The sequence below is a fragment of the Semicossyphus pulcher genome, unplaced genomic scaffold (assembly GCF_022749685.1).
Source record: "Semicossyphus pulcher isolate SPU_LCO1_2020_fin unplaced genomic scaffold, fSemPul1.0.p SCAF_5, whole genome shotgun sequence".
In the NCBI taxonomy this organism is placed as follows: domain Eukaryota; kingdom Metazoa; phylum Chordata; class Actinopteri; order Labriformes; family Labridae; genus Semicossyphus; species Semicossyphus pulcher.
In genome coordinates this window covers 4,521,331-4,545,775 of record NW_027211726.1, presented here as the reverse complement: position 1 = coordinate 4,545,775, position 24,445 = coordinate 4,521,331, and the positions used below count along the sequence as shown (strand labels likewise).

The following is a 24,445-nucleotide window of genomic DNA, read 5'->3' as shown; positions in this document are numbered from 1 at the left end:
TTTGCTCATAATACCAGGTGTTTTATGACTGTTTATGATATTAACCAGATTCACACGGCGGCCATTTTTCCTCTGACGTCACCATCATGGTGGGAAGCCTAAATCCTGTAGTAATGTAGTACGGCTGAGTGCCAAGTTTGCAAATCATATAAAAGAAAAGTCAATAGATAGTGACAATCTGGAGGGACGTTGGTTTGATTTGAAAAAGACAATGCTAACGTTAGCATTCAACTACTGCTGAGCTAAGATTACCTTGAGAAGAAAGTTGTTATTTCCTAGCTAACAGTTATCTATGCTAGCTAACAGTGCTGTAAGCTAGATAGTTTCATGTTTGTGCCTTTGCTGCCGGTAGCGGTATCTAATATATTGTTTTATCTTGAAACATGTCCCTCCAGATTTTCCTCATCTTTTGTGTTTTTAGTTGCTTATTAATGGAAAAGTTATGAATCTAAAATGATTTGTCAGATTCCGACATGCAAACCCAGAATACAGCCGTACGACATTGCATGTGAGCTTCCCATCCTTAGCATGACGTCAGAGGTAAGTGGCTGCCATGTGAATATGGGGAATGAAGTAATTATGGCAGCTAGATACCCCAGGCTCAAGGACAGAAACATTACCATCAAAGTGTCACCCACACATTATCAGCCCTACTCTTCTCCTCTTTTACCTCAGATATCGTCTACTCTGTCTTTCGTTCATCCCTTTCTTCCTTCTCTCTGAGGTTTTAAACTGGCGTAGTTTTCCTGTTCAGTGTATCTGAGTTGCTGTCCCTGTCCCTTTTGGCCGTCAGTCGGTCCAGGGTTCCCACATTGCCCCTCTCTCTCTCCATGGTGGCTGTAGATATCGGAGCTGCCGGGGCCGGTGCGACGGCAGTGGTGGAGGTATTCAGCGGCGCTGCGTTCTGGGCTACAGCCGCTGCTGCTGCCAAGTTGGACTTGGAGTGGGATGGGAGTGTACCGCTGCTGACCACCGCTCCTCCTCCTCCTCCTCCACCTCCTCCACTTCCACCACTGCCAGTGGAATCTTTGGGGAAGTAGTTGTGGAGCTGGTAGAGCGTGGCTCGGTCTACCGTGCCGTAGAGAGGTGGAGCTCCTCCTCCCAGGCTGCCCAGCTTGGAGTCCCTCGTCAGCGTGTACATGGAGATGTCTCCACCTCCTCCACTTCCACCGCTGCTGGTGTGGTGCGGGTTGGGCAGAGTGGCCACAGAGAAGGGTGGGGCAGAGGGTGGCAGGCTGAAGGTCTTGGAGGCACCGATGGGCGAGGTCTCCTGTGAGTGCGGCGGGTCGGTGGAGCGGGAGCTGGAGCGAGAGCGCCGTCTGAAGCGGTAGCTGGGCAGTCGCAGCATGGCGTGCGTGGTGTTCTTGAAGAGGTCGGTGCGAGAGCGGCACCGCAGCTCCTTGTTCTTCTCTATGTAGATGTTCACAGCGAGGACGCCCACCATCTCGGCCAGGATGAAGGACAGGCCACCAAAGTAGAAGGACCAGCCGTAGGAGTAGTGCCACTTCTTGTCCTCGTCTTTCTTGGGAGAGATGTCGCTCAGCGCTGCAGAGATGTACACGATCACTCCGATGATGTTGCTGAGGCCTGAAGAAATATACAAGACTTCTTCTGTAAGTGCTCCCCTGAGACACATTAACCTGCAGATTCATTAAACTGCTTTCCATGCAGGGAAACTGGAAGTGTTTCCTTTCAATTATACAGAGAGGAGGCAGGCACAATATGAAAGTCAGTCTGCATGTTATTCATAACAACATTATAATATGCCTGTGTTTGAGTGGTAGATCTGATTCATCGAGAGGTGGAAGAGTTTGATTTCAGTTTCGAGTGGAAAAAGAGACGGACGGACAAAGTCCTACATTAAAGGTGACAACATTTTTACCCACATGTAAGAATTCAGAGCCGATTGGACTTCCTATCTTCACGAAGTTCGAATTCTTAAGACTGAGTGAACAAGGAGGAACAGGAGCATCAGTCTTACCTGCAGCTACAAAGAGAATCCCTCCACCGAGAATGATGTTTCTCTTGCTCTTGTAGAAGCCGCTGGAGGCGACACACACTCCGCCCAGCAGGAGCAGAATGGCACTGAGGATTGGGAAGATGCTGGAGGCTCGCACCACACCTGCAGATGAAGACAACGAGAGAAACAATTCAAACTGATTACCAGCTTTATGAATTACCTCTGGACTTTGTTTTTGTTGGATTCATACAATGAATCCTTTTTCTTATGTAGTTAAATCAGTGAAGCTTGTTTTTGAGATTTAACACTGTTTGCAGGTGCAAAGTTAGCAGCCTCGATACACTCCTGAGAGGAGAAGTGTTACCAAGACCTGCTATATGTAGCTGACACTACAACTTGGCTCTGGAACGGCTGCTGTCTATTTATATAAAATTCCTACATAATACTTTGTAGGCTACATTTGTGGAGCTTTGTAAAGACATCCCCAGAATATATCTCGCTTGCAGACTACAAATTTTGAGCAGAAATCCTGCATTACAAACCTACGTAGACTTTTAAAGACATGGTGTTTTCATCACGTAAGGTGGATCTTTATTTATTTCCTTCCGTCACCGACTGACTCTCAATCAGCAGTTTGTATCCACTGCAGCTCTGAAAGCTCAGGACCTTCAATGAGGCTGCAAAACGTTGCATAACATCACCTATATCCCTCTGCAGACACTTCAAACCTATAAGCAGCAGAGATAACATCCAGAGACATTATAGAAGATTATAATGCTCTCTCGGTCGCTCTGTGGAGGAGCAGAGCGCTCAGGTTTTCAAGGTGACTTCTCGCGCTGTGTTTGTCTCTGAAGAGAAAACGCTGCGATAAGCAGACACTCACAGCAGCATTTGTCAAACCGCGGCTGCAAATGATTCTGTGAATTTGCTTTTTAACGGGATGAGGTTGTATGTGGGAGGTGTTTGCCTCTTCAGCACAATGTATTGATTATCTGATAAGCAGCTGATAAGAAAGGAAGCGGAGCTGGAGGAGGTTCGTAGTGATTTGTGACCTCTGAGGTGTTCAGGTAACAAATACGTTCTGTGTGTAACTACTTTAAAAAACAATGAGGTCGTGGTATTACACAATCTGCATGACTAATCAGATTTAACTTCTGCCTGCGTTAAGACAATATGACTATGTTGATTTTTCAATGTATAATTCATGTTTTGGTTTTGGGTCAAATGTTTGCGTTTTTGTAAAGATACTTCTGAAAAGTAAAGTATTCATCTTTACTTACAGAGCTAACAGTATAAAACACCAGGTGACTTAAGTGCTGCAGTAAAAGCTTCTCATGCGACATTAAACTACATTGATCAACAGAAAATATCCATGCGTCTTAGTGCCAAATGTGTAGGAATGACATGCACATGGTTGATCCGTACGAAATAAATTTAATGCCTACATGTTTGAATATTTTTTTTCTGCTGATATAAAAACATTTACTAGTTGTAGCCTTTTTTTTTTGCTTTTGTTGTTTTGTATATTTAAAGTCTTTATGTTTTTAACTGCAGCAGACGATTGGAAGGACTCCTTAAAACACATGAAGGAAAACAATGTCCTCTGGTCCCCACCATGAACGGCACTTTGTCGTTTGTATTTTCTTTTGTTTGTTGTTTCTTCTACAAACAGCTGAACCGACACCGTACGCTGCAGGTAGTAACACCTGGCATATAGCCTTGCTTACGTGCCGGCACTCCGGACGGTCTCTAAACCCCAAGGCCGTGCTGACCGGCATCCACTGTATGCAGTACACTTACTATTGATAAGTATCTCATACAACCCCACTTCAAACAAACCAAACTATCCCTTTAAATGGAAATCTTAAGATCTTATAATCCAGATACTGGAGGGAATTTGCCTGGAAAGTGAGCGAGTTACTTTATTACACCCTGTGAATATGGTAAATATTACCCCCAGGAAGGGTCTAGCTGCCGGAGGCGATGTGGAGCAAACTATTCACACACTTTAGTGTCCAGTTTTATTATCATTGTGGAAAGAGGTGGAGAAAGCTTTAATGAATGTCTTTGAGTTTAATGAACATCTGAAACCAGAAAACTATTTGGGAATCGAGTTACTGGGGACAACATGCATCTCTTTAACACACAGCGTTTGACAGCCATGAAGCAGGGGACAAGGACAACATCCACCTAAACTAAAGCTATGGTTAACAACAACAGAACACGTTTTGGATGTGTCCGAAAGATAGACTTGGTAGACTGGCCAATAAATTTAAACCAAGACCTGCAATGAATAGGCACTAACCCCCCACTCCATATTCCCTTTTCTTTCTCTCTCTCTTTTCGTGGTTTCGTTGTTGTTAGTGTTGTTGTTTTTGGGTTGTCCTTTTTTGTTGTTGTTTTATATGTTTTATTTCATTTATATATTACTTAAATTTAATAGAAAACTCTAAATTGCACTAAAGAAACATGATGGAATGATGAACCTGTAATTCATGCAATAAAGTCATAAAAAAACGGTTGGTTTGATAAAAACAGTAATTTAAAGACGTCATTTTGGGCTCTTGGAAATGGTGATGAGTATTTTTCACAACATTCTGACATTTTGAAGACGAAACGATTTATCAATTCATCGTAACATATTTGGCAGATTAATCAATTAAGAAAATAATCTTTAGCAGCAGCCCTACTCCCACTGCTTCAATGATTCTGATGATGAAGAAGAGAGACATGCTTTGAGTATTGTGTGAGCTTGTATGTTAAGAAACCTGTTGATTGACTGTATTTTCAATGCAAACAATGTAAAGTATGTGAAGGGTTGAGTAACACCAGGCGGACGTTGAGTTCAGAGTTGGATGTGAGCGATTGTAAAACAAATCAATAGCTTCGTGCAGCCTTTGGAAAGGCAAAATCTTTCTTGTTCAGTCAAGGTTGCACAGTGAAGCAAACACAAGAACCCAAGATCGAATCGCAGCCTTCACAGAAATAGACGTCTTTATATAAGAACAGAACATAAACTTCGTAAACCCAAAGATTCAGGGCCGTTGGAGCACAATCTGCTCTCATGAAGGAGGCAGGATGTGAAACCTGAATCCTGAGCTGAAAATAATGCATTAGTGAAGGCTGTTCTTTCAATCTGTGAAAAAAGCTTTCTGTACACCCCCAGACTCCCAACCCCATGCACCTGGGCATTTAAACAAACACACACACACTGTTCACACACACATCGTTCACACACCTCCAGGAACGCTTTGCTTGAATCTGACATCCGTGCATTGATGTCCGCCCACCATCCCCTTCTGTCCTTTCTCTCTCCGTGTGTGATGGAGACTGTAGTGTGTGTATGTGTGCTGCGAGATGTCGTGCGTAGTGCAGGCTGAATGCGTGTGTGCGTCTGTGTGTGTGTGTCTGTTCATGTTCTTCTCTGCATCTTCCGTTCATTTGTAAATACGTGTGTTTGACTCACGCAGCAGATACTCTGCAGCATCTTGGTCGTAGTCTGCGTCGTCGGGGAAATGGTTGATCTGGGAACACACACCTCGCTTCAAGCCTGAAAAAAAGGCAGAGAGGGAGAGACGGAGGAGAGGGTGAGGAAGGTGGCAGAGCAGAAAAAAACAGGAAGATACATAAAAGATGGAACCGCAGGAATGACAAGCAAAATCAGGCAAAGCAAAGATGGGAACAGCCAGTAATTACGGAGAGAAAAATTGTAAATCATGAGGACAAAAAGGAGAGAAAGAGGGAGAAAGAGAGGTAAGTTGCAAGGTAACTGTGAGAGAGAGAAAGAAAAGAAAACATGCAAACAGATAAATAGACAAGACAATACTAAGTGGAAGATGAAGAGATGAAAACATGAGCTCTGCAGTCTCCTGATTGTGAAAACCATAAGGCTCCAATCACTATTGAGGCAATCTAACTTGTTTTCATGACATCAAATCAACAAAAATAACCAGTTTTTTTCCTCCCAAACACGCCCGTGTTTTAGTTCTTCTTCTTCTTCTCTGTGTTATGCAGATTTATTGTTTCTCTTTCTGCAATGTGCAATGACGAGACACGAGCGAGAACAGCAGCCTGCCTCTGATTTGTCTTATAAATCATAGCAGGAACCAGAGGTGGGGGACTCGAGTCACATGACTTGACTCGAGTTGGACCCGAGTCGCAATTTGACTTGACTAGCATTGATAAAAGACTCGGCTTGATTTTGACTTGGCATTAATGACTTGAGACTTGAATTTGACTTGGCATTAATAACTTGAGACTTGACTTTGACTTGGCATTAATAACATGAGACTTGATTTTGACTTGGCATTAATAACTTGAGACTTGACTTTGACTTGGCATTAATGACTTGAGACTTGAATTTGACTTGGCATTAATAACATGAGACTTGACTTTGACTCAGCATTAATAACTTGAGACTTGACTTTGACTTGAGATAGATGACTCGTAAGGACTTTTTATGACCTTTTTTTAATTAAATATTAGCATTTTTTACGCTACGTTTTGAAACATGATTGATTGATTAGTGCAGTGTGTGAAAACCTGGCAACCTACAGGATGAAGCAAAGGATACGACAGAGGCAGCAAACATGGAGGGCGCTACGCCAAAAATCATTACATTTGGATTTAAGGAGTGTGTAATGGACGACTATAGAAAGAAAAGAACGGCACTTCGAAAACAAGTGACACGACGACCACCACATCAAACTTCATCCGGCACGGAAGAAAGGTACGTTATTGTGTCTGTTAAGGTAATTTATCAGCTGGTCAAGCGTGAACTAGAAACCTAACATTAAGCTTTGTTAGACTCGCCTCGAATCAATTATGTATTTTATTGAGAAGACGTTTTTGAAAAAGACAGTCGGGGGACTGATTCGGGGCCTGTGGCTAGCTTAAGAGCTACATGCTCACTCATGGCTAAATGGTTACAGTGAAATGTTAATACGAGTCCTCTGATGACTTGCCACACCCCTTTCTCATGACATCTTAACTGTTATTTAAATGTGGAAACTGCGATGGATACTGCTATGGTTACATTTGACTTGACTTGTGACTTGCTTGACCTGAGCAATGACTTGAATGACTTGCTTGATTCTCACCACAATGACTTGGGACTTGCTTGTAACTTGAGGGTTAAGACTTGAGACTTGCTTTTGATTTGCACATGCAAGACTTACTCCCACCTCTGGCAGAGACTGCACCTGCACACTCACATTTCTTATTGAGAGGGAATATTTGTTTTACCCTGACAGCCAATTGTGCATCTCATGGACAAAACAAACAACAAGAGATGCCTTGTTTCACTTGCAATAAAATGAAAGTCAGGCAGAAAGGGGACGTGGAAAGGACACACAAACACCTGTGCAAACAAACAAGAGACAGCCATGAAAAACCTGCAGCAACACAAGATCATTCCAGGACAGGTTATCACATGCAACGTGGACGCATTGGGACGTAAACGTTCATCTAACAGGAACTGGTTTAAAGAGGGGAATAAAAAGTTGACAGCAGATTAGGCAGAAATGGCAGAGTGTCTGTCTAACACCTCGGATGATTTCTTAAAAGCTGCAGGGCAACAAGATAAGTCAGTGTTTTGCTAAATCTGGCACGACAGGTATGTGACAACTCGGCAATTCATGTCACACAAACAGCCTGCAAGAACTAACTGTTAAACTTGATGAATGCATAAAACCAATTCTTCCATGTCAGATTTGATGCACACGGAAGATGCTGCTGTTCTTTGTCGATCATTATTACACAAATGCCTCAAAATGAAGGTGGCGATTCACACAGCTGTGTCCTGTGTGTGTGATAGTGTTTCTTCTGTATGTCCTGTTTTATCAAACCTGCCCGTCAGCTGCAGCAACGCAGGAAAACTACTTAATCAGTCACTGAATGAGTCACCACTCATATTTAGCCAGGGGCACAGGGACGAGCTTTATGTTGAATGCATAGTATGAGTATGTAAGTGTTTGTGTCTTAGGGGGAAAATTAGGCAAAGCTCGGATCTGCACATGTGGAAATCCTCTTATCTGAATCATGCAACAGTGCTAAGATGTACCCAAAACAGCATATATTAACATAATGCATAATAAGTGTAGCTACAACGATTAAAATATGGACTGTGCATATCACCCAGATCTGCTTAAAGTTTGGGAATTTCACTCGTGTAGGTTTTAAGATGCTAACAGACAGTGACGGCTGCTGCTGCTCTGTGACGTTGGTTTGAATGTGCAGCAGCAGGGCGCAATGCTGTCACTGCAGCCTCCCACTGCCACCGTGCACTACAGGTGTCAGCTATCCACCTGCTTTCTTCTCAACATATTGTCTAATGGCGTAGGTTGGAGCTACATCAAAGTCCAAATGCAAACCACTGCTGGTGCCAAAGTCCTGCAGATCTTTAACCACCATCGACCCTAAGCCCCTGATTGTGACTCCAGTTTGGTACGTCAGTGTAACTCAGCATTCACTAGAAGACTCAGGTGGCAATTATGAGACCTTTATGAATATATTTTCGGGGCGGCACAGCAGAAAGGTTTTGGGTTTGAACTTGCCCACAAGCTGGGGCTTCTCTATGTATAGCTGGCATGCTTAGCACCTGTGTTGGCTTTCTCTGGGTACTCTGCTTCCTCCCACAATCCAAAGGCATGGCAACCAATTTAGAGCAACAAAAGTTCTAATCTCAGTTTCGTTCTCTTTGGCGGCACCTACAGCGATAAACTATAATTGTGGGAGCACACGTGTGCGGTTAGCTCCAGTTGTAACTCGCTGATGGTTGACTGTTGACATCTGAGCATCAAATTTGTTTCTTTTTCTTTGGATTTTCACTTATTTCTGAAGTTGTATCTGTAGTCATCGATCTTTTCTTCGTTTGTTCAGCCATAGTAGATTACTGTTTACTCGCAACACTTGCAGAGAGCGGAAAAGCAGCCGCTTAGCTCCGCCTACCCTCTCTGGCAGACCAACCACTGCTGGCTGATGGAAAACACGTCACTAACTGGGCGCCGCTTGGGATTTTTCCTGCTAAAGTCGCCACAGACACCCGGTCTGTAATACTGCAAATGCAAAGGCTTTCATCAGTGGGCCATTGGCTCAATCACCGTTGTGTTACCTCATTCGGTGATAGATAGAAACTTAACAGTCATTTATCTAAATGACAATCCTCAAGATTATTACTTTAGGACACCGTGATTCAGACCTTACTCTAATAGAAATCCAAACATCATCCCTTCTGACAGTTTAAAAAGGAATGCCAAATTTGTGTCTTGAATTTGTCACCTCTGTTGATTTGTTGAGTCGTAGTAACTGTTAGCTTCAGTTCACTCAGCAAAGATTAGAGAAAACAACCAACCTACATTTCTGGCAGACCAACCACTGCTGGGTGAAGTTCAGCTGCAGTCAACACATGTCAGCCAACACCTGAGGGGCGGCAGCGGCTGCATGTATCCTACCAATTATAAACGACCATTCTCACAACTGACCTCAAATCCAACAAGTAAAAAAGTGCAGATCAACAAGACGGACAAATAAACCAAAGCAGAAGAGGTAAGAGTAAGAGAACACCTCTTTATGTCTGCTCTGGTTACAATGATAAGCACACTGACCTCAGCGACACCCTGCAGTGACCAACTCATGAGGCACATTCAGCCCCCGCTCATCCAGAGCTTTCCATCGCCTTAAACACACACTCATGCATCAATACGAGCAGCTGTACCTTCCAGGCAGCAGATCCTCCAGAGGCCGGAGTGGGTGAGCGCCCCGGGGTCTTTCTTGTCCTTGTTGTTGGAGTCCTCCTGGGATGAGTTGGCTGTGCTGTTGCAGATGAAGGCGCGGGCGTACAGCCAGTAGTCTGTACCGATGGCCACGGTCATCAGGGCGAAGGCCGCGAATGCTCCCATGGTGGTCAGCAGCACCTGGATGCCCCGCTCGCACCACACCAACGCCGGGCGGGGAAGGAAACTGATATCTGAACGAGAACACAGACACCAAAATCAGATACATTAAGAGCAGTACCAGGGCACATTGTAATACGGTTTGGGAGCAGGGCCACGCCTCAACCCAAGCAAGCCTACATATACCCGATCAACCCATTCCAAGCCTTGCCTCTATCCCTTCCCCTTTCTTTCTCACCCCTTTCTATTCAACCTTTACCGTGTCTCATTCTAGGTATCTTCTAGATTTGCTTAAAACATTATCTCACCTAGGGTTCAGCCAATTGACGAAGCCATTGCTATGTCCATCGCCGGGGGCTGCCAGACATCGACCACCGGCCTTTGTAGCATTGTGCCTTAAAAGCCTGTCCCCCTGGCTGTGCGTGCCCTGTCTGTATTTCTTGTCAGTTGTTTTACCTGTGACTCATTTTGTTTTATAAAAACATCCGATTTCCACACTGTCAGAGCAGGCACAGTGTGCGTCCTGCTCATATTCAGCTGCCACAGCGTCTCAGACGGCAGCAGAGCAGGTTATAACCTAATGTGACCATCGTCTGGTTCCAAGGAGAAGAGTAGAACTGTCGAGCCCACTGCACGCTACCATCCTGCTCTCCGTTTCTTTCCCCTTTCTTGTGTTCAGTCACAGTAATGCTTGTCATGCACCAGCTTAAAAAACAAACAGCAATAGTCTTAGAGAAATTAGGTTTTTTTGCTTTGCTTTATATTATATTATTATATTGGGGTAGAAGTAGCTCAGTGTGTAGGGATTTCAAGTGGCCGGTTCAAGTTCCAATACGAACCAAGTATAGAAATTGGGAAACAGGTGAGGTGCCACTTCCTTTCCTCAGCACTGTCAAACCCCCCAACGGCTCGGGGCACCTGTCGCTGTGCAGCCCCCTCACATCTCTCCATTAATGCATGTCCATAAACTGATTTAAATACAGTCATAACTCAAACTTCAGGCTGCTGTCGGACTAAATATAATTTTGTTTAATAAAGGTTGAACGACCATGAAATTAGAAATGAGATGCTGAAATGAAGGCATGAACCCATCTTTGCATCCCTGCTCACATTCATGCATCGAACTGTCAAATATTTATGCATTAATAGAGCTGCTGTCCCCACCGGGCTGCAGTGGGTGACTGGTCGGAGCTGCTGATGGGGTTTCCATTGCATTCTGGGTAAACACACTGGAGCGCTTTTTTTTTTTTTGATAAAAAAAAAACAAAAACAGCACACAGCCTGAAGCGGTGAAGAAATGTTGGCAGCGTTCAGCCGGCAATGGAACAAAATGCCGACCTCGCTGCATCAACAAAATACGAAGCATCAAATATTGTTACAAAAGTGAGCAGTGGATGGTGGAGGACGGACCGCTGGGACACGGACAGGGAACAAATCTGCTTTATAAGAGTTTCCCAAAGAATAAAGTTAGCATCATTTCATAGAGCAGTGGATTCTCCCGGCAGGTCGCCACCTTTAAATTCTGACCTTCCTGACCCGACGTGAATCTCTTTAAGACATCCAACAGAGCTGCAGGTATGGAGGAGAATTCTGTGGGATGTGTTGGACTTCTGGGGTAAAAATATGCAAAGCTAAAGTGGAAAAGACACTCACTGCAGAGGAGACAGAATGAAAATGAAGCAGGGTACAGGGGTTCACGTACGTATTAATAAAAAAAGAGGGTCAAAATGACGAGAGGAGATGAGAATAGGACGTGTGGAGACGACTGGCGAGGAAAGGAACGAGGAGAGTGGAGACATAAATCGAAGCTGAGAGGTGAACAGTGAGGAGGAGGATAGCAGGGAAATTGAGATACATCACATCTGTTGTGCTTCAGGAAACATAAATGAAACATCGAAGGAACAAGGCGGGAAGGGAGGGGGTCTGTGGAGGTTAACCGTTTAGTTTCCCAATAAGATCTAAATTTGGATGTTGGGAGAAAAGTCGGCACGGAAAAAACCCTGGGAGGCTCACGAACGGGAGGTTAATGCAAACAATCGATGGTATGGAGAGCAGCAGTCCCAGAGTGGGCTTTTAAACTATTTGACTCATTCAGCCGGCCTGAGGGTTGTTTCCATGGCAACTGAAATCCCAGAATAACAGGGACCACCGGTACTCTGACCCTGAGAGTGACCTGCCTGCGGGAATATGCATACGGTAAGTTCCTAAAAGACTGCGATGAGGTACTCTGCAGGTTTTTGGCATCCGGCTGACGGCTTCCTGTTACTTTACATAAAACTGTTTCTAAGGTGCGTGTGAGCCTGTGTTTTTCACCTGCAAAATCTGTTTTCCCTTTTTCCTTTTTCTCCCTTTAAATATTTTCAAATAAGTTTGGAAAAAAATGTAAAGAAATCCTTAAACTGAATGTGTTTCACTGATGCTAATAACAAATCTGTGGACTCTGCATCCACATATGGGGACTTTAAATTCAGGGTTTGCTCCACTTTATTCTTCCTGCTAAGATCAGATCAGATAAGATATGAGAGCTGTTTTAATCCCACAGGAAATTCTGGTGCCAGATTGCTCCAAAATTACAGAACAAAATAAGATTAATACAAAAATAACAACTTACATATATGCAAAATATTAAGTGTACATGGGTTACATGCAAAGAGAAATTCTGCTTAAGCTGGATCATTTCTTTATGCCATCTATGACAAAGCACAATAGTGTCAGAACAAGGTGGTGTCCATGTCTACCAACTCACTCTACAGCCAATCCAGAGACAAAAGTCAAAAAGGGACAAAACCTTATTTTATTTTATGATTATTTATTTATCCTTAAAGACCCCCTCCAGTGAACATCCAGTGTTTGACCGTGTAAACATCTCCATGTGGTGTTCTTCATGTGACATATTAGGGACAACATCAGCAGTCATCTCCACGGCTGGGCCTGTCTGCTTTTAAACTGCAGTGAACACGTGTTCAAATTGGCAGGTTTGAGACATCACAAACCTAAGGAGCCAATCCCGTTAATGGATGTGGTGATGCTATGCATATCATTAAGTGCAACCTATGGCAACCACTTCGGCGACGCGCGAGCCAGCTGTAACTGTCATTGTAATTTTTACACGTTAGCGTTACTACTACTAATTACCACATTTCATGCTAGCTAAGTTTCGACAACTTGCCCTTAAACGACGGCAGAGACGTGTTTTGTTTGTGGTTGGAAATGTGCATAGTGGGCGGGGCCTATGCAGATTCAGGAATTTTTAATGAGAGAGAAGGAGGAGCTGACTCGGGAGGATTCTTACAAGGTAATTAAACGTATTTAGCAGTAAAAACACATCAGACACAATTTATTATTTCAAGCAGAACATTTTATACGTCTGAAAACATGACTGGAGCTGCTCTTTAATACTGTTGCCGTCATTTTAGCAAAAGTAATGAGCACCAATGCCTCCAATTAGGAAGTACTCGTTTGAGGACATTCAGCCTGATTATAGTTCAAGGACAATGTGAAAAAGAAAGGAACTTTAACAGAAGCCAACAGTTTATAAGGTAATGAATAACCCCATCGTCCCTAAAAGAGGAAACAATTTCTTATCAGGTGTGACTGATCTGAAACTGCCAAGAGAAAGTAAAGATACTGAACAGAAGCGTGTGTGTCAGGAGGTTAACAGACTGTCGTCAGCATTAAAACATCCTCTGTGTCTTTAAAGTGTCTCCAAATAAAAAACTGTGATTCAGTTTAATGTAAAGATATTAAACCCAAGTGTGCAAACAAACTTCAGGTTGCAGTGACGAAGCAACAACAACGCACGCTTGCATCCATCACAGGCAGTTAAAGTGGTGAAACTACTTCATCTTGATTGGTTAGGTTTTAAAAGATGCATGAAATCTACCAAAGCTGCTTTTTGCATCTGATAGATTCTGCCGTCCTGAGTCTGTGTGCATGCAAAGACATCAGAGTCAAACTGAACGACACTTTAAGTTCATGCAGAACATTTCAGTGTTTCAATAACTGGCTCCATGTCTTGTTTTACAGCTCGTCCCTCCTCAGCGCGCCCCTCACTCATCTCTGCTTTAGAGCAAATATTTAACTTTAATACACACATTTCATCGCAGATTAATAAGAAACACTTTCCTCTGAATCCAGACCTCTGTAGCTGTGTGTGTGTGTGTGTGTGTGTGTGTGTGTGTGTGTGTGTGTGTATGGGAGGTTTCCTGTGTGGCTGTGTGTGTCCATGCTTGTTTGTGTGTTTAAATGTTGCATGAATATTTATACACATGTATGAATGTGTCACGTATGCATACACATGTGCATCTGGTTGTTGTCCTGTTTGTGTGTGTGTGTGACCACATGCATGCGTGTGTGTGTGTGTTTGTTACCTGGGGGCATGTTTCTGCCTTTCGCCTCCATCTCCGGTCCCCCCCGCTGCTGCTGTTCTTCTTCTTCTTCGAGCGGTCCGTAGCCCCGGTCCGAGCCGCCTCCATCCACCGTTAATCCTTCGATTGCTCTCCCCTTCCCCTTCCCTCGCTCCTCCTGCCTCTCCCTCTTCTTCTTCTTATCCCTTCTTCTTCTTCTCCTCCTCTTCCTCTTCTTCTCCTCCTCTGTTTTTACCTTGAGCACTCCTCCTCTCCTTTTTCAGTGATGCTTCACTTGGCGTCCTCTCCTCTCAATGAATTGTCATGGCAGTCATCTTAGTTACTGAGAGAAGGAAGAAAGAGGCGGAGGGGTGGAGGTGGTGGTGGTGGGGGGGGGGAAGAGCAGATGAGAGAGAGAGTGAGAGCAAAGACAGAAAGAGAAGGAGAGGAGGAAAGACAGAGGAAAGGATGAGGGAGAGAAAGGAAAGTGTGCGAGGAGGAGATGAGAAGATAGAGAGGTGAGAGGGAGGTATTCGATTAGCAAACGTGACACACTCCTGTTCAGAAGCATCTCCCGATTAAACTTGTTTTCTGCACGACAGCGATGTCATTGATAAATAAGGAAACAAACATCGAAAACCTGCAGCTGACGGCTGAAAACCATCCTCCTGTCAAACACCAGGAGCTGGTTCGCCTCTACAGAAAGAGAGAGAGATATAAAGCAATAGAAAAGAACAGGCGATGCGAGAGAGCGTGCTCTATTCCATCGCCATGGCAACAGTGAATTCCAAAGTCTATGGTGGAGCTGGCGAGCGTGTATGTGTGTGTGTCTGTGTGTGTTTGTGTGTGTGTGTTGGAGGAGTAGAGGGATGGATGTAACAGCTGAGAGGATTTTGCTGAGATTAAAAAAAAAAAGAAAAGAGTGTGAATTGCTCTGGTGAGCCGAGGATGTCATACATGAAGGACGCAAACACACACACACACACACACACACACACATTTATGTTCTGCATGTATGACAACAGGGAGAGGAGAGATGACAGACGTGTGAGTCACTTTGGTGACTTTGTCTCAGCATGTTTCATCCGTCCAACTTTCTCCCCGTCCGTGCGACGGCTCAGTCACAAGCGGTCAGTGTGGTGTCACGCACCAACACGCACCTTAAAGATTAAAACAGCTGAAAGATCCCGAGCAGGTAGAGATGTGATGCTCTGCCAAAGGGCATTTCAGCAGAGTGACTGCTTTCTGGCTTGACTCACATCTTACATTTCAACCAGCAGAGAGTTCCTGGAGAGTGAACTCCCGTCAGCACTGACACAAAGTCACGTTTCTTTATTTCTTTGCCAAATTTACTGAAAGAAAAAGCCCCAAAAATCCACATGAAAGGCAGCAGAGCACCACAGCAGGAGATCCTGAGCACGTCAACAGCACAGCTAAGGGTGCTTCTGACCACTAACACCCTTTAGAGACTCCAAAGTGAAATGTCAGTATTAGTCTTTGGTAAATGCCTGAATATGATGGATGTTTGCATTTAAAGACCTCAGCAGACGAGTAAACTGCGGCTGATGACTGGCAGCTACAACTCTTATTTAAAGGTATAATAAGTCGGATTTTTCCTTTTGTCAACAACACGTTCAAACTGGGCCCCTCCTCCTGGGCTCTCTCACTCTCTCATGCAAGAACACGGCCAGCCCGCCGAGCTTACACAGATAGCATCATGGTTTGTTAGCTCTTCACTAGCATGCTAACTGCTGGTTAGCTTGTCCTAACCGGTTTGAGGCGCCTACCGGTCCAACAGAAAGAAGGCCAACTCTGCTTCGCTCTTTCGCCATGTTCGCCGCAATGAATGGGACTGCGATTGGCTCAGGGAACCACGACAGCACCCCTCCTGAAAATGTCCCGTGCAGAGCAAAACAACAGAATAGATGCAGAGGGAAGGGTCTCATAAGGGTCTGCACACACACTCACCAACACACACAGAGTATAAGTGATTATTATATTTGTAGAAGTCTATATATTTTATTTTTCTAGGAAAATCCTATTTATTATAACTTTAAGACGCAGTTTGGATTGAGAAATAGGTTTTTCTGAGCATCAGCATCTTTCTTCAGTTGTTCCCAATGAGGACAGAGCGTGTGCAGGCGCCTAGAGAAAAAATGTTCTGCCTTCTGCCCTTCTGCGGCCGCTCCGAGTCAAAAATCTCTGAACTTTTCAGAAAGGCGCTGGTGTCTTCACCGCAGCTTTTTTCAGGCAACCAATCAGATGGACCACCACTCGTCACCCTGGTTACCACCAAACATGGAGGAGCGACTTGTTTTGGCCGTTCCTGTCTGCCTGGAGCTGTACGATACGACAAACAAACCGTATCACAATAGAGACCGAAAAGCTAAATGATGCAGGTATGTGTAAGTGTGCTTTTATCACCCTACGCGTTGTAAGCTTGTTGCTAGCTGTGTAGTAAGTTAAACTTATTGTTGTCATAGAAACAAAACCTGCATGCAGCGATTTTTCTCTCACCACAAAAGCGCTTCATCTCAGTGCTCACAATAGTGCTTCTCTGCCAGAGATACGAGCTGTGGACACACGGCCGATAAGAAAACACACGTGATGTGTCTGTCAACACATCAACACAGGGTTTATGTTAAATGTAGGTCATTAAAGCAATAAATCCCTCAGTGGGCGCTATACTAACAGAGAAGAGTTATCCCGCTCTTGGTGTAAGTAGAGCCTACATGTTCCAGGATGTATTGCATGAGCAGCCACAGCCCCGCGCATTTCTTCGTCCGTACCCGTGCTTGAATAAATACAGCTGAATATCTGAGTCAGCTAAAACACAGTAAAGTATGTCTGCCTCCAAAACATCCCCTGCACTCAAATGTTGGGATGCCATTTCCACTGTTTGTGGGGCAGCTTGTTTGCAATCAAGGTGTAGGACATGCCTGTCACTGACCAAAGTCCTCAAATACGTGGAACTTGGTATCCAAGCAGCAAATTAACTCCTGTCTCCTGTATCAAAGTCAGTGACATGTTTGGCTCATCCATCGCCCCCGACTGCATTCAAAGTACACTTTTGTGCTCTTTTACTGTCACCTGATTTCAGCTGCTCATCAGGACACAGAGTTCTACGAACAAGCAGCCACCTGATTCTGCTATAAAACGAGCACACGTCCAGCTTATCAGTCCAAATCACAAGATGGAGCAATAGAAGGAAGTCTCCATCTCACCCCTCTTAAACGAGACTGTACGGCTGCTGTGGAGCCACTAACAGGAACACAAAGTATTCAGAAGAATCACAGGCAGAAATCAAAGCTTTTCATGGCAGGAAGTGAGCAGTGAGTCCATCCAGACAAACTGCACACACTAACACCTCCACCCCCTCCACAGAATAACAAGAAGACATTCAGCGCTGCCCTGCATGAATGCTGGCTGCTGATTAAACTTTCAGAAAGTCCTGGTGAAAGTGCCCGGAGTGTGAAGTTTGCTCATGCAGCGTTTATCCTTTACTCGGGTCCCATAGACAGAGAAAAGGCACTGATGTATCAAACGTGACGTCACTCTCTGATTTCTAAAGAGAAGCTCTGAAGATCGGATCCTGCTTCCTGCTCAGGAGGAGTGAGCAAAGGCTTTCATCAGTGGACCACAGGCTCAATTAACATGTGTTATCTCATTCGGCGATAGACTTAACAGACATTTATTGATATGAAAATCGAGTAATGAGTGAAATGATCTTCTTTAACTTAAATTGTTTTAGTCTTTTAGTCTTTGTGTCAATGTTACCTGCGCAGGGACTACAGGTGTAAATTAGCATTCTTGCTAACTCCAGCCTGTTTACATTTTTAGTGTGGAAGTGTGGAAATACTTAAGGGTAACTACAGAGAGCCCATCCCAGTTTAGAGTCACCAATGAACCTAACGAGCATGTGTTTGTGGGAGGAAGCCGGAGTACCTGGAGTGGTTGTGAGAGGAACTGCAGCTAAAAACAGTTCAGTATATCTCCCTGACTGCATCTTTTTTGGGACCCCTCAGACGCCCTGCAGGACCCCTGGTAGGGCCTGTAACCGCAGACAAAACAAAAACACGAGCTCAGACTTTGTTATTTTGTGCCTTAAAACTCCTAAAATAAACACAGAGCCTTTTCAGGCTGACAGAGTGGATTACGCGTACGGCTCCTGCAGCAGAACACGGACCAAACAAATGCCCGAGGGGCCGGCCGGCGGCTGCACAGATGCACGCTGCAGAGAATAAAAGTTCAAGGACAAACAAGCCATGCTCTGCATCATGAATGCAGCGATGGTATGAATCCTGCTGCGAATACAGAGCAGCAGAACACGAACGTGGTGCAGGAGCTGGTCACAACATCGGTCATGATTATGAGAGCAACATGGCAGCGAGACGTAGAGGGAGACAAGGCATGATGGGATGCATGTTAGATATAAACTACAACACTGTAAGAGATGCACAACACGTCTAAAGAAAGAAGTTTAAAGGTTTTATGGAAACTATTTTACAGATTCACCTATGAGATTTATTCGCTCTTTCTCTGACTGTTTGTGGATTTCAACTAGTTCAACTTGAGTGTTACAGATACACACATTACACTAATAATTCTCCCATGTCGTGGAGTCATTTGGCTGCAGGTTGGATAATAAAGAAGAAGGGATGTTGAGAGAGTAAACGTGAAACTCTTTGTGTGTTAAAAATCAAAGGTATTGATATTTTGCACAAACTCCAGAAGGTTCAAAGTGAAACAGGAGATGCAGGAAGCGCTGATATTCAATACTCAGACAGAGAAATCTAAATCCAGACTCGTGTTGGAGCCCACACTGTGAACATCCGCCTTCACAAACTACAACACAGACTGACGGTTCTGCAACAAAGCACAGAAGCAATCAAACACATGCTTTCAACGTGTTCTTACTTAATTTAAACATCCTCATTCACATAGAGGGTCTGTGGACTTAAGTTTAGAGTCACCACATTGTTGTCTGTAATATATTTTCTTTCTAATGTCCCTTTAACATCATCACATATTTAACAATATATCTATATTATTACACGTATTTAATCCTGTTCGTTTCCCCTCCACACACACTGGCTCTCTTCCTCTCCAGATCGTCTCCACACACTCACACAGGTCTTCTTCACTTCACTTTAATTCTCTGATTTATTCATTTAGCTTTTCAATAATGTATAAACATTAACACAAATGCAAATCGGCGCGCGCTCGTTCCCAGATGATTGCACCGAGAGTACAATGTGTTCATGTACATGTTTGCGCTCCTCTACAGGTCTAAGCACGCGTACAGCGGTCCCATTCATGCGCTGTCATGTCGGTTATACATTAAAAATCTGTTTGATATATGGATTAGATGTTTAGTTAGGAGCTTACCTGAGCGAGAGGAAGTTTGTTGCAGCCGGTGCTGAAGCAGGTGGTGGCGGAGAGGCGCGTGGTTGTTACGCGAGAGCGAGAGAGAGAGCGCGAGAGCGAGAGGGAGAGAGAGAGAGAGAGAGAGAGAGGTGATGGACAAGAAGCTGGAAGACTGGTAGAAGAAGGATGTCAGAGCTGGATGCGTGTGTTTCATTCTGCGCACGCGTGGAAGGTAGGCGTAATAGGATTTCTTGTTTTTGTTGATGTAATCTCGGAGGGAACAAACTGTGACAAACTGGAGTTTCTTTCAAACGCCTCGTAAAGCCGACTGACGGAGGGAACAGGTGCTTTAGTTTAAGTGTGACCGAATCATTCTGATGTCTTCAGGCAAAAACAAGATCTGACAAACACACAAAAAGTGTCATAAAGCAATCATAGGGGGGCTGTCAGACATTCTGGGTCTTGGGCCGCAAAACAACCCAACATCAGTGAAACAGTCGCAGAATTATAATGTATAGAATCATGCACATGAATGCGTATTTCACTTTCTTTTTCACGTCAGTCAGCACAAATTTCAAACACATGTAAGAACGTTTTGTGCTTCCTACATGAAAGCTTTTTCCTGTCAGTCAGCCTGGCTGCATGGAAAGCTCTTTTTCTTTCCTGCGGCAGGACACCACTCGTGTTTCGTGTGAAACAAGTAAAAGTTTAAAGAGGGGGTATTACGCTGTCTCACATTTTAAGACATATAATGTTACAATGCTGGATGTCCAGACTAAACGTGGGTGAAGTTTCAGATCTGTAGGTCAAAGTATGTTGGAGTAATCCCCAGGCTGCTCAGCTCAGTCTGCAGGCTGCTGTGAACGCCAGGTTTCACACAGTTTTTTCTACACACTGCACTTTGTGACATCACAAAGTGCAGCCTCAGCAGGCTACGGAGAGCTGGCCAATCAGAAGAAAGTGGGCTTGTAGGGGCGGGGTTTCTTAAAGGGACACAGCTGACCGAGTCGTTTCAGGCAGAGGCTGTATGAGGGCCTGCACAGAGCACCAGTGTGAGTTTCTTTTAACTGTAAATTATGCTAAGCTACTCCTCAGGTATCACAGAGTGAAATATGAAGCTTGTAATTAGAATAATAATACTTAACCCCTTTAAGTATTTTTTTTGTCCTCTTGACCAAACTTACAGCAGTTTTGGTGCCTAAACGTCACCCAAAGACGAGCAACACTTTTCTTTGTAAGGCACCAGAACTACTTGGTTTAGAAAAAGATGATGTTTCTGTTACAGTTACAATACATCAAGGAAACTTCGTAAGATTTTAAATTAAGTCATGTTAGTTACATGAAATAACTTTTAATACCTTGCTTGCACAATTTTTGGTCTCTGAACTGAAACTCTGGTCTTCAGTCTGCAGGTCCTGTGTTAGTTTTAATCACCGCTGACTGCCATTGCATTGGACTTTATGGCTCTTTAAACCACATCAATTGACTTCCTTCAGGGTTTCTTGTTTAGGGCATGATATATACTTTCAATTTATGAGTTGGAATTTGTGCTGACTTACTTCAAGTCCATTCAATTCTATCGATGACAATTTGGTGACGATGTCATGAACTGCTGTGAGACCGGGTTGAGTAAAAACAGCGAACCAAACAACCCCCCCAAAAAAGGCCTTAATCTTCCCCTCGCCCTGAATCATTCAAACCTGAACCACTATTCCCTGAACGTGCATTTTAATAATGAAATATCTGATACCTGAATTCTACTTCATGATGGTCTGGTTTGATTTCACCATGCAATGCTGTTGCAGAAGTATCATATTCTGCGCTATCCAGCTGTCACTGAAACATCTTTCCCTGTCGTATTTCAGTATTTGGGGCCTCAGTCTGAAAGTGTTATTTAATCATGTCTCTGTCTGTCTGAGACTGAACCTTAATAACCATTAATAACCACCTTCTACTTCTTTAAACTTTTCACTGGCCTCAAGAAATAAAAATGACACTACACAAAGTGAACAAACCATCACGGATACGGGAATGCCTTCTCTTTCCCAAACCGGGCCGCCATCACTCATTTGTCCCACTTCTGCTGTGAAGGGGAGGTGATGAAGACGAGGAGGTGGGTTACTTTTTAAGTCCTCTTGACAATCAGGACAGGGATTAAGCACAGTGGGGTGAATCTCAAAAGTAGGTAGGAGTGTGAGATGTTTTAAGTGTGTTTCTGTCTGCAGGGGGCTGATGATCACCGAGTGATTGCAGGGGCAGGTGCTCACACTCCATAAAAATAACCCAACAAAGTTTGTCAATTTTGGGTCATAAACTTTACTTTGGTTTAAAGTTATTCAATCTGAAACTTTGTCCAACAGCTACACGCTTTCAACCATCTCTTTACTGTGTGTTCACCCTGACCACATGAAAGGCTTGTATACAAAATACAAAGAAACAAGGCGACCCCGGCTCAGTTTAGGCGGGAATGCTACGGCAGCGTAGCTAACAGTGTTTTGACAGTGTTTGCTTAGCTAACGGCTGAATGCTGATCAGAACTGGCACTGAGTGAAAACTCATTTGGTACATTATTTGGTAGCTTTGTGTAAAACAGAACTAGTTAAAGCTTCTCTGAAGAACTTCTATTTTGTGTCGATTTTGTATTTTTCTGTAATGAAAAAAAAAGGTATCACTCAGTGTGAATCTGTGCCGGCAGCAGTTACAGACAGTGAAAATAGCCATAAAGAAATCATCTTTTTTTCGGATGGTTTTAGCCACATTAAAAATCTGAATCCCTCATCTCGTCTGTACCGATGTGTGTGTATGTGTGCGAGCCTCCTGCTCTCTTTGGTCCTTTTAACAAAGTAATCCGACTTTTTGAAAATCTTAAACCAAAATGTTTTCCGTAGGTGGTGATTGTAAACAATGTCGAGTGAAATGGCAAACAGTTGATCCCATCTGGCATTCTAAATCTAAGGTTGTAATAATGACAGTTAAACTGCTGTAGAACTCAGCCAGTAGGGGGCGCTATAGCAAATGAATGCGCAATTGAATCAAACTGTCTACGGCAAATTATAACTATAACGGTATTGTTAGTGTGGATATCTCAAGTCAATCAGCTGATCCAAGAACCTTTCAGTAAATTATATTGGTTAAACTAAGTCGGATTCATTCCTGATCTAAAACTGGAGGCAACATCGGCAACGAAAACAAGAGAGGGAGGCGACATGGAGAGAAGAATGAGGGCGGAAAGCAGCACAGACAGGTAGAACCAGACGGCCTTTACAGGTTTAATACGGAACAGTGAGGGAGCTAAACTAAGACGGATGGTCAATATGGATCACAGCGCTGCCGAGGGAAGGGGAGAGTTAAGACATTTATATGTGTGTGTGTGTGTGTGTGTGTGTGTGTGTGTGTGGGTGCTGGAGAACACACAGGAGGGGAGCCAGAGTAATAAAGACAGGCGGAGAGGAAATCAATGCCCAGGCCAGAAAGACAAACATTTAGAAATGAAGTGCAGTGACAGTAAAAGCCAGTCGGGCAGAACTTCCACCGACATTCACAGTCCGGTCACACAGCAGCAGCAGCAGCAGCAGCACATTACACGAGACGGAGGAGTCTGTATCTGAAAGTAGAATTGATTGAGGAGGCTGAAGTGGTCAGAGCCGGCATTTAAACACACGTGAAACTGTCATTTTTACAAAGAGGATTCCTGAAAGCACGATTCAGTCACGGCCAAATTACGCTGTCCGTCATTCTGCCGGCCGCTTGAGAGGCTGAGGTCGCACCAAACTGTCACACCTTTTATCACGGATTTGCGTGTCGCCAGGGCAAACCAAGACATGGAGACAGAAGCCCCTTAATGCATCTTACTAATATAACCCAGGGACCTTTAGTAATCTGGAACTATTGCAGGGGTCATCTGTGATCCTAGTTCGTAAATCAGCCATGACCAAGTAAATGTTGCTCTTCCAATTACCTACTTTCTGCCACACGCAGGTCAGGTAATAGTCTGTCTTGTTGGCTCAGCAGCTCTCTCTTTCGGCTCATCTGGGTGCCTTTAAAATGTTATAAGTAGTTTTTTCCGTTAGGCCTAAGTTCCCATGGCGTTCAATCTCTAAATAACTTGCCTAATTTGGGACAGAGCAGCTGCCCAAACAGGGATCTGTCTCCACGAAAGGCTTCAAACTGCCTCCTCTGATCAGAAGAGCGTGTTCCTGAAAAGTGCAGCTGTGAGCTCAGCGGTGCGGACAGCGTTACATCACTCTCACTGCATGAAGAAATCAAGTTGGAGAGGAAGTTGCAAACTTTATAATTACTGTCCGGCCAGTTATCTGAAATCACAAAGGGATTATAAGGTCCACAATGAAATTGGATGAGAGAATTTAAGCAACCGCGCTGTTTGCTCTTAAACCATCCCTGAATGCCGACCGAGCGGCAGCACAGGTGTACGGAGCGTGTTTGGACTGATTAGACTTTTTCTCAGGAACATGGAGGTGTGAGAAAAACAAAGTTGATTGACATCTTTTTAAATACCTCGTAAGATTTGCTGCACCCCTGACGTCAGGCAGGACAAGTGATTCTTCTTATCTGAGCTTATCTGCAGCCGAGACCCGCTCGGGTTCAGGCTGAAAGAGTCTGATGAGTGCGAGTGAAAACACCTGCAGCGGCAGACACATTCTTCTAACACACGTTTCCTTACAAATGCAAAACAAACACTTTAAATGACTACCTTAATGAAACATCTGCAACAACCTGATCAACCCTTTTAGACACATTAAGTCGGTTAGAGACGCAGACAAAAACAGACGCTAAAAGCAACAAAAAAAATAAACACATTTAAATGGTAAATGTAAAAGAAAGTCGGTAAATTTCCTTTTGCAGTAAAAGTTTGTCTCCCA

At 44.0% G+C, this 24,445-nt stretch overlaps 1 protein-coding gene across 1 annotated transcript; it reads right to left on the bottom strand.

Annotated features, from left to right (window-relative positions):
* Positions 1 to 389: 389 nt before the first annotated feature.
* On the bottom strand, positions 390 to 19,671 carry cacng8a (calcium channel, voltage-dependent, gamma subunit 8a). The gene is made up of 6 exons (XM_069681466.1): positions 19,587 to 19,671; positions 14,223 to 14,541; positions 9,675 to 9,926; positions 5,427 to 5,510; positions 1,982 to 2,122; positions 390 to 1,587 (listed from the first exon to the last, which is right to left on the bottom strand). Exons 2-6 carry the CDS (start codon positions 14,251 to 14,253, stop codon positions 728 to 730), a joined length of 1,368 nt encoding a protein of 455 aa, XP_069537567.1. The 5' UTR covers positions 14,254 to 14,541; positions 19,587 to 19,671; the 3' UTR covers positions 390 to 727.
* Positions 19,672 to 24,445: the final 4,774 nt, after the last annotated feature.

Bases quoted from the DNA above. Each gene is read 5' to 3' on its own strand.
- cacng8a (XM_069681466.1), bottom strand. From the start codon at position 14,253: ATGGAGGCGAAAGGCAGAAACATGCCCCCAG. The intron at 9,927-14,222 runs GTAACAAACACA...GTTCTCGTTCAG, and splicing joins AGGCAGAAACATGCCCCCAG to ATATCAGTTTCCTTCCCCGC. The intron at 1,588-1,981 runs GTAAGACTGATG...ATATTTCTTCAG, and splicing joins GATTCTCTTTGTAGCTGCAG to GCCTCAGCAACATCATCGGA.